An 18,361-nucleotide genomic window follows, 5' to 3' on the forward strand; every position below is an offset into this window, starting at 1 on the left:
ATGTGATGGAATAGTTTTCACATTGATTAGAATTCAGGGAAATGGATGGGAAGACTGGGACAGTACTTTTTACATAGAAACATAGAAACATAGAAATTAGGTGCAGGAGTAGGCCATTCGGCCCTTCGAGCCTGCACCGCCATTCAATATGATCATGGCTGATCATCCAACTCAGTATCCCGTACCTGCCTTCCTATAAAACCTTCTTCATAATCTGCAGATAACATTAAAAATGGTGCATTGTCAAGTAACTCATCAGACTACCTACATTTTCAACAAATTGTTAGATACAGCAGAGGTTCCTGTACTTATCATTTCAGAACTCCTCTCGTCTGACATCCGTAAACCACCAACACCTGCCCACCACCGACCTGTCTTCTATAACAAAGCCAATTTTGCAGCATTGCTCAGCACAGATCCATCCACCTGCAGAACTAGGCACCAATTACAATTACATATATTTGTAAAGAGTTATAATCTGCAACTAAAGTGTTTTTAGTATGGGTTTTTGTTTACTTTTCATTTGTAATTTCTTATATATGTTTTGACCATCATCACCAGATCAAGGGTCCCACAAAGTCTTCCAGGTCTTCAGTCAAATCCCTGGAAGACTTTGGCTCCAAGACTGAGTGGTGCAGAGCCTGGAAAGATGCCAACACCAACAACGGAGATGCCATCACAGATCACACAGTGAAACCACCAGGATTTGACCTCCATCACAAGCTATGGCTAACCCTGAACAGAATCCGCACCGTCCATGCAAGAACAGCCCATCACCTGCATAAGTGGGGGATGACGGACAGTCCTGCTTGCGACTGCGGACATCCAGACCAGATCATCTGACACATTGTGAATGACTGCCCACTGAGGCTTTTCCCTGGTGGCATCAAAGCCATCCACCCAGCAACTGATGCTGCCCTGGCTTGGATGTCTACCCTTGACCTACAACTTTAGGCTGTGCACGCCATACGCAAGAAGATGATCATCACCAGAACATTCAGAAATACTTTTTCTGTGACTGTTCAGACAGCCTCTAGGGCATGTCAGAGCTGACTGTTTGATTTTTCATATTTTTGATGGGTGGGGCTAGTGTTGAGTACTCAGTGTTCTTTCCTTCACATGGGTCCTTACGGGAACACAGGGCTGGCTTTCACCCACACTTTCCCACCGGGAGGGCTGGTTCAGGCAAGTCCGTTTTCTTCTGAATCAGAAGGCAGTGGTGAGAACAGTTAGCACACCAGTGCACTGCAAAAGTTGTTGGGCCAAGTTTGTGCAGGTTTCAAACCGTACAGAATGAATAAAGTTTAAAAAAATGTAAGAAAAATGAAAATTAGAGGAAGCCTTCCTACTTTTAGAGTATGGCTGAAATAATTTCTTCTGAATGTAATTATTACAAAATTCATTACTCACAAATTCCTTGTAGTACAGGAGAGAATTGCTTGATATTATTATGCATTTGTTTGCTTTGAAGGAATAATATTATAATAATATATTAACAGATTGGAATTATTCCGCTTGCAGGAAATGGCAAGTGATCATATTTACAAAAATATAACTTTTAAGTCCATGAATGACATGTTGGTTTTTAATAATTCATTTGTTATTATAACTTTCATATGGCTGGATGTTTTACAAATGTGAACTTGGTAGAATATTAAGAGCACAAATATGGGTGAACAACACACTCAACCCAAAAGCCCTTCAATCTTCCACCAATCATGTTTCAACAGGTTCATTGTAGAAGGAGACGTACAGGCAATTCTTAGGAGAGAAGTACGAATGAAATAGAAGTCTATCTAATAATCTACTAATAGTCAACTGCATGTGATCCATCTATTTTACGTTAACGTTTACTTTGAAAATGATTTTGCTGGTGCAACATTTTAATCTTTTGTTAAACTTTCCGACTGAGTTGTGAATGCACAGAATTACAAACTAAGTGCCAGAATTCATGAGGAAAAACATTTATTCTTGAACTGACCTTTACAGGTGACCATATGGCATGGGCCATGACTTGATTTAGGAGATCAGACTTGAGCTCCTTTCAACCCATGAAAGTGCCAGTGAATAGTTATGTGAATACTGTCAATTCTTTCAATGTACAATATTGTGCGTACATCACTCCTTTACTTACGGTAATTTCAAATACATTTTCCATAACTGCCTCGCGTATCAAGAACATCTAAGGGAATTATATAAAGCTAAAAAAACATTATAAAATGCTACACTATTCCGCAAAAGCCGAGTGACCAAGATTATTTCTGTAGATTTAAATAGACATTGGATGATTCATCATCATCATTAACCTGAACATTTTACACAGATCCTGAATAGCAATCAGTTCCCTTTCATGCAGAGAACCTCCACCAGAAGTTGAGAGGGAGGCAGCAAAGAAGCAGAAAGAAAGAACATATATTCTGTATGCAAATTTTTGTATGCAGAAATTTAATCTCATTCCTAAATAAATAATTTAAACCAACTTCTAAATTAGTTGCTTTTTCTCCAGCGACCATGCCTGTTTTATTTATGATATGCTATGCCCTCCGGGCCCCGTTCATTTACTTAAGCAGAGCGGTAATTTTAATATCAACTGAATGGCAGTTGTAAATTATTTTAGATGCTAACTATATTAATTAGAGCTTGTGGTATCATAGCAAACAGGGTTACAAGGGGTTTTCTGAACCATCTGCTTGAGTCTCATGCTCAGTGTAGCCGTCTTGTTCTTTACTGTGGCCTGACATGAGCTCTGCACTCTCCAATTAATTGTTTACTGTCTGGATTATCAATACAAAATAGCACAAATAGTCTCAAATCAGACTTGCCACACAAGAATTACAAATTGCAAAAGAAAAACCACACAGCACAGGTGTCAAAGTGGGAAGAAATACAGAAGAATTTGAAAGCAAAACCTGATGTCAAGTGCCCTGACAAAACTGCTCCACAAAATGTATTTTTTAATTTGAATTGAATTGAATACCTTATTGTCACATGCGACAAAGTCACAGTGAAATACTTTACAAGGTATGCAGTAGTCGCCACATAAAGGGCGCTGATACAAATTGGTTTTGCTTGTAAGGCCAATGTTTAATGTCCTCAAGAAGCTGATGGAGGGCTGCTTTCTTGAACACTGTAATCCTTGTGGTGAAAGTACTCCATGGTGCAAAGAGTTCCAGCAATTTGATCCAGTGATGATGAAAAGAAAGGTGATGTGAATAGGACAGGAACTTGCAGATGGTGGTAATCTATTGCCTCATCTTCCTTGGTGATCAGATGAAAGATTTGGGGGTTATTACTCAAGTAAGGTTGTGAACTGACTGTAGTAAATCTTTAGCTCCTACTGGGCTAGATTTAGAAACATCAAAACATAGAAAATAGGTGCAGGAGGAGGCCATTCGGCCCTTCGAGTCAGCACCGCCATTCATTGTGATCATGGCTGATCGTCCCCAATCAATAACCCGTGCCTGCCTTCTCCCCATGTCCCTTGACTCCACTAGCCCCTAGAGCTCTCTTAAATCCATCCAGTGATTTGGTCTCCACTGCCCTCTGTGGCCGGGAATTCCACAAATTCACAACTCTCTAGGTGAAAATGTTTTTCTCACCTCAGTCTTAAATGGCCTCCCCTTTATTCTAAGACTGTGGCCCCTGGTTCTGGACTCGCCAACATTGGGAACATTTTTCCTGCATCTAGCTTTCCAGTCCTTTTATAATTTTATATGTTTCTATAAGATACCCCCTCATCCTTCTAAACTCCAGTGAATACAAGCCTAGTCTTTCAATCTTTCCTCATATGACAGTCCCGCCATCCCAGGGATCAATCTCGTGAACCTCCGCTGCACTGCCTCAATCACAAGGATGTCCTTCCTCAAATTAGGAATTTGTTGTTCAGGACCTCTGTTGTTTAGTGATTAATATTCATCAAACTTCTTATCAGGTCCTACTCAGAACATTCACATCCATACAAAATATCTGACTGCACAACATCATCAAATGGCATTAGTAAGGCAATTAAAAGATGAATCTTTTCAGGAATATTCAAGCTCTTTTGTAACGTGATAAATTGAGCTGATAATTGGATATTTTAGACCATTAATGGAAAGTGTCTCCTGAAACAAGTACATTCATATTTAGATAAAAACTACAGATGCTGGAATCTTGAGGCAAACAGAAAGTGCTGGAGTAACTCAGCAGGTCAGGCAGCATCTAGGGAGAGAATTAACAGGTGATGTTTTGGATTGGGACCCTTCTTCACAAGAACATAAGACATAGGAGGGTAGCAGGTCATGCTGTCTCTTTCTTGCTCCCCCATTTAATAACACGTGACTGATAGTTTACCTCCACTTTCTAAAATGACCTCATTGCTCAGCAGCAATAAACCATCTAACTCAGCCTTGAATATATTCATAATTAAACATCCATGGAGGTAGATACGTTCTGAGATTCACAATACTCCTTCTTTACCCCCTATCCTGACACTACATCCCCTCCTAATTCAACACTCCTCTTAAAAAAATAACTTCCATGATATTCACACTTATTCTTCTGAAGTACAGAGTAAAGGCCAATTCTGGGAGGTCATATTGCATTTGTATAAGATGTTGGTGAGGCCGCATTTAGAGTACTGTGTTCAGTTCTGGGCACCATGTTTTAGGAAAGATGCTGTCAAGCTGGAAAGGGTAGAGGAGATTTTACGAGGATGTTGCCAGGACTTGAGGGTCTGAGCTATAGAGAGAGGTTGAGTAGGCTGAGATTCTATTCCTTGGAGCGCAGGAGGAAAAGGGGATATCTTATAGAGGTGTATAAATCCTGAGAGGAATAGAGTCTCTTGCCCAAAATGGGTGAATCGAGGACCAGAGGACATAGGTTTAAGGTGAAGGGGGAAAGATTTAATAGGAATCTGAGGGGTAACATTTTCACGGTGGTTGCATGGAATAAGCTGCCAGAGGAGGTAATTGAGGCAGGGACTATCCCAACATTTAAGGGACAGTAAGACAGGTACATGGACAGAACAGGTTTGGAGGGATATGGATCAAATGCAGGCAGCTGGGACTAGTGTGGCTGGGACATGTTGGCCCGTGTGGGCAAGTTGGGCCAAAGGGCGTGTTTCCGCACTGCATCACTCTGTGACTCTGTGACTACTCAAATTGGAGTGAATTTCAATTCTAAGGCAAGTACTTCTTTCCTTACTTATGAAAAGTTATTCCCTGAATTGACAACTCTAGTTTTCACCGTAGATGTTGCATAACATGCTGAGCATTTAATGCAAGTCGAAGGCTGATCACAATACAGGTAATTCTGCGAAAATGCAACAGCTGTGTGCCTAAGAAACTTCGAGATGTTCAAAGTCATGTTATAAAAACAATTGTGTCGATGAGGGAAAGAGGGTTAGGTGCTAGAGAGTTTCAGATTTGCAATGAAAGTTATTTTTCCCGTAGGATTTTCAAAGGTAAAGGTCTTTTTAATAGCTCCAAGTTTACTTTTGTTACTGTGAGTTAAAAATACCAGAGGCTGCATGTTACATTGTTTAATGGAGTATCGATGTACAAGTGAAAATGATGTTGCCAGGACCCGAGGTTGGGCAGCCATGGACTTTATTCCATAGAGTACAGGAGACCGAGGGGTGATCTTATAGAAGTGTATAAAATAATGAGGGGTCTGGATAGGGTTAAAGCACACATAAAGAACTAGATAGCATAGGGGGTTAATATGAGAGGGGGAAGAGTAAAGAGGAACCTGAAGGACAGTTTTTTCACACAGAGGGTGGTATGTATATGGAACAAGCTGCCAGAAGAATTGGATGAGGCAGGTACTATAATAAAATTTAGAAAACATTTGGACAGGAACATGAATATGGGTCGGCTGGCTGGCATATGAGATGAGGGTAGATGAGTATCTTGGTTGGCATGGACGGGTTGGATCAAAGTGCCTGTTTCCATGCTGTATGACTTTATAACTCTATAGCTAAGCGTCAGAAGGGATTGCAAAGGAACTTAATTTAATTTTAAATATAATCATTTAATGTAAGCTGAAATAGATTGGCTTGCATAAAACTATAACAATGAACTTTTAATCAGTTATTTCATGCTGTTCATACATTTTTCATCTCCGTGACTGAACTCATGGAGCTTTAGAAAATACTGTTTTTAATAAGGACCAACAAATGCAGAACAGATGTGAGACAAAATAGTTTGATGCCGGTGAAGATCTATTAACAAAATGCATGGTGGAAATACAATACAACACAACAATACGGTTTATTTGTCACATTGCACATAAGTGCAAGTGAAATGAATATGTCAGCAGCGGTTCAATTATAAAGAACACACACAAAAACACAATAAAAATTTAACATAAACATCCACCACAGCATTCATCACTGTGGTGGAAGGCACACAATTTGGCCAGTCCTCCACCATTTTCCCCCGTGGTCGGGACTTCAACCCTCCGCAGCCGTTGCTGCGGGCGTCCAGATGGTAAAAGGACATGGTACAAGTCCAGGTAAGTCCAGAGTCGGCTCTTCCCCACCGGAGACCGCGGCTTTAAGTTGGTGTAGGCCGCAGGCCGGCGGTCGAAGATTTAAAGTCCCCGCCGCGCCGCAGACAGAAGCACCGCAGACTGCAGGGTCGGCGGTCGAAGCTCCCCTCCAGGGGTGATGGTAAGTTCACGCCTGGCCCGCGGTAGAAGTTGGCCGCGGGCCGGCAGTGATGGCTTCTTCTTCCCCCGACGAGGGATCCCGGGCTGTAGACGCCGCGCCAGCTGGAGCTGTGCAGACCGCGGCTTCAGGCTGCCGGCTGCCCCGGGCCAGTGAAACGGAGCGCTCCCCTCCATCAAGCCCCAGCGAAGGCTCACCCGCTCCACGCCGAGAGTCCACGCTGCGCCCGCCGCTGAAGTCCCGAGCGCGTCTCCGGGAAAGGCCGCGCCGATCCTTGCTGTTAGACCACGGGGAGGCGACATGGAAAAAGTCGCCTCTCCATGGAGGAGGCGACCAAAACGGTTTCCCTCTCACCCCCCCCCACACCACCCCACACAAAACACACAAAGAAACATTAAAAACATACTTTAAAACATACTAAAAAAATAAAAAAAGTTGAAAAAACTAACGCGCTGCTGACAAGGCTGCCGCCATTGCAGCGCCCCCACCGACAAATGCTTGCATTGCAGTTTATGTTGGTTTGTTTAGATAATACGTTGCTTACTTGATTGTATTCGGCAGAAATTCTTGATAAAAACAAAATATATCACATTCTGCCTGAATCTGGCCCACTAATAGCCCAGGAAGGGTGAGAGGGTGCAGAAAAGATTCACACGGATGTTGCTTGGATTAAAAGGCGTGAGTTGGAAGGCTGGGTCTGTTTTCCCTGGAGTGAAGGAAGCTGAGAGGTATCACAGGTGTCTGAGGGGTACATTTTTCACACAAGGAGTAGTTGGTATCTGGAGTGAACTGCCAGCGGAGATGACGAAGCAGGGACAGTTAAAACATTTAATAGGCATCTGGCCAGTTATGAGAATAAGCAGGGCATTCCATAATTAATGCAGGCAAGCGAGATGAGTATATATAGGCTTAGTTATACTTTCTGATTCCATGCTGTACAACTTTATGATATTATGACTCCAATCTGGCAATAATATGACAGGGTGCACAAAATGTTTTAAGTTTCATGTACATGTCAAGAAGATGAATCAAGGTGTGAGAAGCTTGTAAAGTATCTTCTAATTAATGTGCATCATAATAGATTTCAGCACATTTTTATATGCTTCCTTCTCATCCTGTGACCATTCTCATCTGTATTCAGGCTTCTGCTCTTACTTTATCGTGAAACCTCTTTGGACCACGCACAAAGAGAAGCAACATGCAGCTAATGGCAATGACCCTTGAGACCCTGTGACTGACTGGCTGTCCCACAATTCACCCCTTGATGTGATGAAACCTTAAACAAAGAGAATAATAGGCGGTTGGAAAATTCCACTGATAGCACGGACCAGTTTGTATCTCCATTCAACTTCCGTTGTCAAAGCAAAAGAATCATTAGCCATTCTGCAGCAAGTAGACCACGTCTCCCTGGAGCCATCCTTTCACAATAGGCTGGCACAGACAGCATCAGCCGGTTACTTGAAGAGCTGACATGGGTGTACACCAGCAGTTTGTAGATGAGGCAAAAATCCTTTTGATTTCTGGAGACTATCTTTGCATCACACAGTGCCTCAAAGCGGCACAGCATGCAATTCATTTACACACATTGCATACAATAAAAGCCCCAGCATTAATCTCTGCAGTACATCATGTGTTAATTTCCAATCAGAAGTGGATTAAACGATGACCCATCTTTGGACTCATCCTTCCATGTCCATGCGTTTCAATTATTGACAACACATCCGGGCCCACTGCCATTCTAGATCTCCGATGTCCACTCATAGAATCATAGAAAATAGGTGCAGGAGTAGGCCATTCGGCCCTTCGAGCCTGCACCGCCATTCAATATGATCATGGCTGATCATCCAACTCAGTATCATCCAACTCATTGTAACCTCTTATGCAATCTCGAATTGCATCATCATTGACAGATGTGTTTTCACTGCCTGGGGAATTCCATTCCTAAATCTCTAATCTCTTTTTCTTTCTTAAGAAGCTCCTTAAAAGCCATCTCTTTGACCATTAAAGGTCAGCTTTGCTCGGAGAGAGGTCAGCCAGGATCATGTTGCCCATCATTGTTACAGTTCATCACTTTCAAAGTGTGCGTAGCATTCCTGTAACCAGGATAGAGTGCAGCGACGACTGATTTGAAGGATATGGCTTGAGGTTCGTTCATTTTCTGGCTCCCCTAAACTGATGAGAATCGTAGAGTACGCAATATGCCCAGGTCACCAGATTACAGAATATGGTGAAGTACTGCAAATAACAAAGAGCTTGATCTGCCAGGTTTGCTTTAGAGTTATAGTCAAAGAGCTATAGCGCACAGAAACAGGACCTTCGGCCCAACTTGTCCATGCTGACCAAGTTGCCTAACCAGGCTAGTCTCACTAACTTTCACCTGGCCCATATCCCTCCAGGAATTTCTATCCGTGGAATAGCTTCTTCCCCTCTGTCATCAGGTTTTCAGGAAACATAGAAAATAGGTGCTGGAGTAGGCTATTCGTGCCAGCACCGCCATTCAATATGCACATGGCTGATCATCCTAAATCAGTACCCCATTCCTACTTTCTCCCCATATCCCTTGATTCCTAAGAGCTATATCTAACTCTCTCTTGAAAACATCCAGTTAATTGCCTTCCGCTGCCCTCTGTGGCAGAGTATTCCACAGATTCACAACTCTCTGGGTGAAAACTGCTTCTTCCCCTTTTTCTACTCTTCCAATATCAGTCTTCTGAATAGTCCTTCAATAAGTTACGGTGCAGTCTACCTCATAGCGGACATTGGACTTCAATGCTGAGAATGATATTCTGCACTTTGTATCTTTCCCTTCACTCTACCTATTGTACTTTAATTTGGCTTGCTTGTACAGGTATTTATGTATTTATCTATAGTATTATCCCTCTCTCTCTTTCTCTCCTTCTCTAGTCCTCTCTCAAAACCCTTCAGTAAACATAAGAGTCAATTCAGAAATGTGATGGAACATTCTTTGGTCCACCTTGGTGGATTCGATCACTTCAATATTGGAGAGGTTAAGCATCATGCAAAGCAGAATAATTAGTGTGATCAGTAGACTAGACACTAAACTCAATATTCAGCCTCTCAATACACAGCAGATTATAACTGCAATAAATACATTGTTTGCAAACTAAAAAACTCACCTCTCCCTGAGACCTCTGTCAACAAAAAAGGCAAGAGCAATAAAACTATGAAAATACATCTAAGTTCTCGTGTCTTAGCTGCTGGCAAAGAGAAACATTGATGGAACGAACCTGTTTCATCATTATCTACAGCATGCGATATAAAAACAAAAATATTTCAAAAAAAGTCAAGACATAATCGGAAAATGTGAAAACACACAGCAAGCCAAGCTACATGTGCAGAGATAAAGCTGCTTTCATCTAGCCATCTAAAATAATCACTGTATTTTCTGCCACAAAATTTGCCTGACCTATTTAGTATATCCAGCACTTTTTATATTAATCCACTGCCAACATTACCTGACATAACGGTGAATCTGATGTTTTCATAAACCAACTCCAAGAAAGAGCTTTAATAAAACTCAGTGACAGCTTGCAAACATTGAACTTGGATGAATTATATCACATGTTTATATATATTCCGAGCTTTGCTTTTGAAATTTATGGTATCACTCACTACACCTCCCACACGTGAGAGGGTAACGCTGGATCTAGTATTGGGAAATTGGGATGGGCAAGTTAATGAAGTGTGTGTGGAGGAGTCTTTTGGGACCAGTGACCACAGTTTGATTGGGTTTAAGATAGTTATGGATAGGGACGGAGAGGGTCTATGTGTTAAAATGCTCAACTGGGGAAAGGCCAACTTTGAGGGTGTGAGAGAAGGTCTCGCTCAAGTTGAGTGGAGCAGGTTATTAGAGGGGAAAGGAATATTGGCCAAGTGGGATGTTTTTAAAAGTGTACTGGAGAAAGCTCAGGATGTGTACGTCCTCGTTAGAGCGAAGGGCAAAGCAGGCAAACGTAAGAAAGCTTGACTGACGAGGGAAATTGAGACATTAGTCAAAAACATGGGATGCATGGGACAGGTATAGGCAGCTGGGAGCAAGTGCATCCCTGGAGGAGATTCGGGAACTAAGGAGTAAACTAAAAAAGGAAATCAGAAGGGCAAAAAAGGGCCAGGAGATAGCTCTGGCGGGTTGCATTAAGGACAATCCCAAACTATTTTATAAATACATAAGGGAGAAAAAGGCATTTAGAGAGAGAGTGGGACCTCTCAGGAATCAAAGCGGTCACCTCTGTGTGGAGCCACAGGAGATGGGCAAGGTCCTAAATCAGTATTTCTCCTCTGTATTTACCGAGGAGAAAGACAGTAGGATGGAGGAAATTGGAGCAGTCGCCGGAAGTGCCTTGAGAGCAGTCAGGGTTACTGTAGAAGAAATACTGAAGGTATTGTCGTGTTTGAAGGTAGACAAATCTCCAGGGCCTGATCTGAAATATCCGAGGATATTGTGGGAAACTAGACAGGAAATAGCTGGAGCTCTGGTTGAAATTTACGAGTCGTCCTTAAATACAGGAGAGGTGCCGGAAGACGGGAGGGTGGCAAATGTTGTGCCTCTTTTCAAGAAGGGCTGCAGGGAAAATGCTGGGAACTATAGGCTGATGAGCTTAACATCTGTAGTTGGTAAGTTATTGGAGAGTATTCTGAGGGATAGGGTATACAGGCATTCGAACAGGTAAGGGCTGATGAGGGATAGTTAGCATGGTTTTGTACGTGGGAGGTCATGTCTCACAAATCTGATTGATTGTTTTGAAAACGTGACCAAAATGGTTGATAAGGGCAGAGCTGTAGATGATGTGTACATGGACTTCAGCAAGGCGTTCGACAAGGTTCTGCATGGTAGGCTGCTCTGGATGATTAGATCGCATGGGATCCAAGGAGAGATAGCTTAATGGATAGCAAATTGGCTCCATGCAGAGGGTAATGGTGGAAGGTTGCTTCTCAGACTGGATGCCTGTGACTAGTGGTGTGCCTCAGGGTTCGGTGCTGGGCCCGTTACTGTTTGTCATCTACATCAATGATTTGGATGAGAACATACAGGGCAAGATTAGCAAGTTTGTTGATGATACAAAAGTTAGTTGTTTTGCAGATAGTGAAGATGGTTGTGAAAGATTGCAGGAGGATCTGGATCGACCGGCCAGGTGGGCAGAGGAATGGTGGATGAAATTTAATACAGAGAAGTGTGAGGTGTTGCATTTTGGGACGTCGAACAAGGGCAGGACATACACAATAAATGGAAGGCCTCTGGGTAGTGTTGTAGAGCAGAGGGATCTAGGAGTACAGGTGCATGGTTCCTTGAAGGTCGAGTCGCAGGTAGATAAGGTGGTCAAAAAGGCTTTTGGCACTTTGGCCTTTATCAGTCAGAGTATTGAGTATAGAAGTTGGGAGGTCATGTTGCAGTTGTATAAGACGTTGGTGAGACCGCATTTAGAATATTGTGGTCTGGGCACCATGTTATAGGAAAGATATTGTCAAGTTTGAAAGGGTTCAGAAAAGATTTATGAGGGGATGTTGCCAGGACTAAAGGGTGTGAGCTATATGTAGAGGTTGAGTAGGCTGGGTCTCTATTCCATGGAGCGCAGGAGGACGAGGGGAGATCTTATAGAGGTTTATAAATCATGAGAGGAATAGATCAGGTGGATGCACAAAGTCTTTTGCCCAGAGTAGGGGAATTGAGGACCAGGGGACATAGGTTCAAGGTGAAGGGGAAAAGATTTAATAGGAATCCTAGGGGTAACTTTATCACACAATGGTTGGTGGGTATATGGAACAAGCTGCCAGAGGAGATAGTTGAGGCTAGGACTATCCCATCGTTTAAGAAACAGTTAGACGGGTACATGGATAGTTAGGTTTGGGGGGATATGGACCAAGTGCAGGCCAGTGTGGGCGATTTGGACCAAAGGGCCTGTTTCCACACTGTATCATTCTATGAATCAATGTGCTGGTGCTATGAAACACACTCCAAATAATGCAAGATTCTGTATTTACTGAGAATCATAGGATCACAAATGTCCCCCTTGGCTTCCCTACATTACAGCAATTGCTTTTTACAAAATAATTCATGCTAGATTATATAATGTAACAACAAGTAAGGACACAATGTGCAGGAGTAACTCAGCGGCTCAGGCAGCATCTCTAGAGAGCATGGATGTGATGATTTGGGTCGGGATCCCTCTTCAGATCTATTAACAAACCAATTCTAACTATTAACAAACTTTCATCTTTAATTTTTGCACTGAAAAATTAAGGTTCCATTCATCAGAAGATACCTAAGCACGCAGCTGTATATACACGAGACTGGGTTTATCCATTGAAAACAACAGCACCTACAGTATGCTAGTGGATGGCACTGCTTGTATACAGAGTACAAACAAGCACTGTGACATTCTCCACATGACGCAGGTCTGGGTATGGAAAACAGAAGTAACCCTGGGATCCATAAGCACTTGATCAAAGGGAGCAGAGTATCATGGTGACAGGAGGTGGGACAACAGCAACTATGATGTGGAGCCTTTCTCATTTTCTGCATGCCCTCTGACACCCTGCTCGCTGCAACCTGATTCCAGTTTAAAATATGTAACAGCCAATAGCATAGAGTCAGAGATTTATCCCGCACGGAAACAGACCCCTCGGTCGAACTTGTCCCTGTCAACCAAGGTGCTTAACTCAACTAGTCCCACCTGCCTGCATTCAGCCAATATCCCTCTAAACCTTTCCTGTCCATGTACCTGTCCAGATGAGACATTCCAATGAGACATTGCTCCTGTTTTTAGTGCTTTTAATGTCTTTTAATTTTTACTGTTTTATAGTCCTTTGTTTTACGGTTTTTAATGGTTTGTAATAACTTCTTGTCCATGAGTTCTCATGTACAGCACTTTGTGGCAACTGCAGTTGTTTAAAGTGCTTTATAAATAAAGGTATTATTAAAGTTATTATATTAGATGTGTTTAAACATTGAACTTGACCAGTTATCAGAATTCTGCACTGATACATTGAAACACACCTCCAACACCTTCCGAGCAGCACCTTATTGAATAATTTCATTATTAAACACAAATCAAAGATAAACATTGAAACATGGAGAGAAGGACAAATTAATCACATCACCATAATATTCAGAATTAGTTAGTAACTACCAGACAGCATCTCACAGTAATTTATTTTCTACAGTTTAGTAACATTGACCAATTCGTCTTGCAGATGTTACCAAACAATAGATGACATTCCCAAAATATTCAACTAATGCATGAACTTTCAATCCTCATGAGTCTGTTTTTATCTTCTTTTCTCGTGACGTTGGTAGGTTTCAATTCCATTGCAGTCCATTAAAACATTGGACAAAAGCACAATGCTTCAAATAGAAGTAGAACATTTATGGTGCCTGAACATTATACCCAAGTATAAACTTGCACTTAAAAATGTTAATCCATTTGCTGGATGGTAAAAGATCTTTGGAAGACCAAGCTGATTCTTTCCCGGAATGGAACTTTGGGACCCAGCCTGAAGATCCAAAATATCGCTTATCCATGTTCTCCACAGATGCTGCCTGACCCGCTGAGTTATTCCAGCACTTTGTGATTTTTGCTCAAGATCGCAGCATCTGCAGTTCCCTCTGTCTACTGATTCTTCCCCTTGTAGTCCAGAAGGCCAATTATGACACCATATCTATTGCCCCAATTGGCTTTCAATATGTGGCAAGATCTTTCTGTCATAGATCAGATGTTAAGTTCTGCATTCAGTAGGCCAAAAGAGCAGTGCAATATTTTTCTTTGAGCAGACCACAACAATTCTGTCAAGTTGGAAACTCAAACCAAAACACGTTACCATTTGTGATGCCAATTATTCCTATTCTGTGTGTCTGAAATTAACTTCTTCTAATCAACTCAGCTGCAAATGGCACTTTGGAACCAGCAAAAATCTTCATACAATGCAACAATATTTAAGGTGGAGAAGAGGAATTTATATTGTTGATCATCACATGAATAGGTCCTGCTGTTTAAGGTACATTAGACATTAAGCACACATACATTCTCACCTCTTTTTCATGCATTCGAACTTGAGTCTGATCACTGATGAATGTGCTAACATTTCCAAGGTTTGCTTGAGGTAAAATCTACAGAAAAATAAGAAAACAACATATTGAGTTCATTGGAAAAAGATCGTGGTATTGGAAGGTGAGGAAGCGTTTGTGAGTCTCAATTTCATAATGCAGATTTCAGGTACGTAAAACCACAATAATCTGGCATCCTTAAGACATTTGTGGGGCCGGATTAGTCGACTCTCTGGACCACTAGCTGTTCTTTCTATTAATATTCCAATACACTTTTATAGACGCAATACTGTATTATTATAACATTTCCAGTGAACCAGGTGAGTTTAAAGGGAGCATGAAAGCTGGTTGCCATGGTAAGAGAACGCAGGAACCAGTAAGTGGGAAAGGGGCGTGGGATTCCTGTCCCAGTGGAAAGGGAGCTTGGTAACCGGATCCCAGGTGAGTGGGAAAGGAGCGTGGGAATTGAGTGATAGGTGATTGAAGAGAGAGCGTGGGCACCGCGATGGTCCCAGGTGAGTGGAGAGGGGAAATGGGGACCAAGTCCCAGACGAGCAGAATGGGAGCGGGGTGGAAGATTGCAACCTTCATGTGGTCCGTCCTGTTTCGACTAATGCAATCAACTCGACGTGCACAAACGTAACATCAAATAGAACAAGTTGTCCAACAACTTTAGGCTGTGCACGCCACACTAAAGAAGAAGAAGAATGGGAGTGGAAACTGGGTCCCATGTGAGTGGAGAGCGTGGGAACCAGGTCCAGGTGAGTGGAACAAGGTGGGATGCAGTGAGTGGAAGGTGTGCAAGAAAACAGAGATCCCCTTAAGTGGAAAGGGAGCACTGGAATTAAGACCCCAGTGAATGGAAAATGAATGTGTGAACCGGGACTTTGTGAATGGAATGGAGACACAGAAAGTATGAACCTGTTGAGTTGAACAGGAGCACGGGCAAACCTCACTTGGTGAGACGGATGCCGAACACATCAGTATTTGAGAATAGTCAGAGGGTGGATTATCGGAATTTTATGTATTTGTCTCCTCAATCTCCTGAGCCGTGATCATTTGGGAATCAAACACCTACCGGAGACAAAGATATTGGTTTTTCTCGTAAATATCTGGGGTTTTCAATCTGAAAAACAAAAATAATGCCAAAATTGTTACTGATTGTGGAGGTCTCATTTTCCCCATTTAACTCTCAAACACACTGTCAACCAACTTCGAGGCAAAGCTTGCCGACAGTGCAATTTGTTTCTAACCAGTCGTAATTGATTTTGGAGTATTTGCCCATATTGAGATTATTACTCAAATCCTACCCAATCCCAAAACAAGATAATAAAATCTTCACTTCCTAAACAAAAAGAGGTGAGATTTAACTGGTTCTTTTATTGGTCCATATTTCAAGGCCAACACAGCAAATATTTAAACTCAAGTAATAGTAATCGCATAGTGTTTTGGCTTCCCAGCCTAGTGCTATTTCGGGTGGTGTCTTTGTTCACTGGTCTAAACCATTGATATAAAAGCCATTGCCATAATGCAAATATGGTATTAATGGAAAATTAAAATAGCCAATAATCTCATGTCTGTTTGTTCTATAGAACGTAGAACAGTACGGCTAAGGAACAGTCTGTTCAGCCCACCACCTTTGTCCTGACCATGATGCCAATCTGATATCAACTGTCTGCACATGTTTAAGAAAGAACTGCTGATGCTGGAAAAATCGAAGGTAGACAAAATTGCTGGAGAAACTCAGCGGGTGAGGCAGCGAAGGAATCGGTGACGTTCCGGGTCGAGACTTCTTCAGACTGTCTGCACATGGTCTGTATCCCTCTATTCCCCATCTGTGGACTTGTCTGGCTGAATGCCCCTCGATTGTTGTTATAATTTACTACATGTTTTTTTATGATAGACCAATGATAATGTATATAGCTATTGAGGTTGCGAAATACATAAAGTAATAAATCCAAATTGTGCTTCTTTTCCATAAACAAACTTGACTCAACCTTCCTGTAATAAAACAGTCAATGGTTGACAAATGTATTGACAATCTCACCAGCCACCACCAACTCCACATTTAGAATAAGAGAAAGCAAACTCAACTTGGAAACATGAAGGTAGACAAAAATGTTGGAGAAACTCAGCGGGAGAGGCAGCATCTATGGACCGAAGGAAATAGGCAACGTTTCGGGCCGAAACTCTTCTTCAGACTGATGTGAGGGTGGGGTGGCGGGAAGAAGAAAGGAAGAGGAGGAGCCAGAGGGCTAGAGGGAGAGCTGAGAGGGGGAGGAGACAGTAAGTACTACCTGAAATTCGAGAAGTCCTCGGAAACATGGCTCACTTCAAACCCAGCCCCAACCATACCCCAGTTCTTTAGTTTTGGCCTAGATTTATTATTTCACATGTACTGAGGTACAGTGAAAAGCTTAGTTTTGCCTGCTATTAAATAAGATCAGATAATACTATATATAAATACAATCAAGTCAAACTCAGGTTAAGCAAAGGGGAAGATACAGAGTGCAGAATATACAGTAGTCCTCAACATTGTAGCTCATCAGTCCAGGGACAGAATTCAATATCTGCAATGGGTAGAGGTGATTTAGACAGCACCCTGTCTTATGGAAGGACAATTCAGAAGCCTAACACTGGCGAGGCAGCTGTTCCCAAGCCTGGTGGTGTGCACTTTCATGCTGCTGTACCTTTTGCCCAACAGGAGCAAGGAGAAAGGAAAATGACCAAGTTGGGACATCTTTGATTATATTGGTTGCCTTTCCGAAGCTGTGTGAACTGTAAATGGAGTCGATGGTGAGGAGTCGGATGTGTGATGGACTGGGCTACATTCACAACTCTGTGCAATATTTTGCAGTCTTGCCAGAGCTGTTCCAAAACTAAGCTGTGATACAACCCGACCGTATGTTTTCAATGCATCTTTCAAAGTTTGTAAGAGTCATTGGAGACATGCTGAATTTCCTCAGTCGACTAAGTAAGTCGAGACGTTGGTGTCCCTTCATGGTTGTTGTATCAATGCGGTTGGTCGTTGGCAGTATTAACTCCAAGGAACTTAAAACTCTCAACCATTTCCACTTCAGCACCATTGATGCCAATTGGCTTGTACTCCACCAGCCTCCTGAAGTTGATAACTTTGTCTTGTTGTCTCCCACCAGCTGTTTTTTGTCAGGCTGCTCATTTATCTTACTTTGGCTGAAGTCAACTAATGTCGTGGATGCTAGCAATCACAGACAGTGACTAACTACGGATAGGTTCAGTTGGCTGTCTGGTCAGAGCTCATATACTGCTTTTTATCAAGGAAGTCTTTATCTACGACACTTAATAGTAATACAGTGATACAGCGCGGAAACAGGCCCTTTGGTCCAATGCCTACACCGTTCAACATGTCCCAGCTACACTAGTCCCACCTGTCCGCGTTTGGCCCATATCCCGCCAAACCTGTCCTATCCATGTACCTCTCTGTTTCATAAAAGTTGAGATAGTCTCTGCCTCAACTACCTCCTCTGTCAGCTTGTTCCATACATCCAGCACCCTTTGTGTGAAAAAAATATCCCTCAGATTCCTATTAAATCTTATCCCCTTCACCTTAAGCCTATGTCCTACTTTGCCCACCTACTCTGGGCAAGACATTCTGTGCACCTACCTGATCT

At 42.3% G+C, this 18,361-nt stretch overlaps 1 protein-coding gene across 3 annotated transcripts in view; it reads right to left on the reverse strand.

Annotated features, from left to right (window-relative positions):
- The window catches only part of cep112 (centrosomal protein 112), a 286,047-nt gene that overhangs the window by 195,762 nt on the left and 71,924 nt on the right, over window positions 1-18,361 (reverse strand). For all 3 annotated transcript variants that reach the window (XM_055653750.1, XM_055653748.1, XM_055653749.1), the window contains 2 exons: window positions 15,790-15,837; window positions 14,697-14,774 (listed from right to left, as the gene is read on the reverse strand). In XM_055653750.1, the coding sequence (XP_055509725.1) occupies window positions 14,697-14,774; window positions 15,790-15,837 (126 nt within the window). The remainder of the gene's footprint in view (window positions 1-14,696; window positions 14,775-15,789; window positions 15,838-18,361) is intronic.

The sequence above is a fragment of the Leucoraja erinacea genome, chromosome 23 (assembly GCF_028641065.1).
Source record: "Leucoraja erinacea ecotype New England chromosome 23, Leri_hhj_1, whole genome shotgun sequence".
NCBI lineage: Eukaryota > Metazoa > Chordata > Chondrichthyes > Rajiformes > Rajidae > Leucoraja > Leucoraja erinaceus.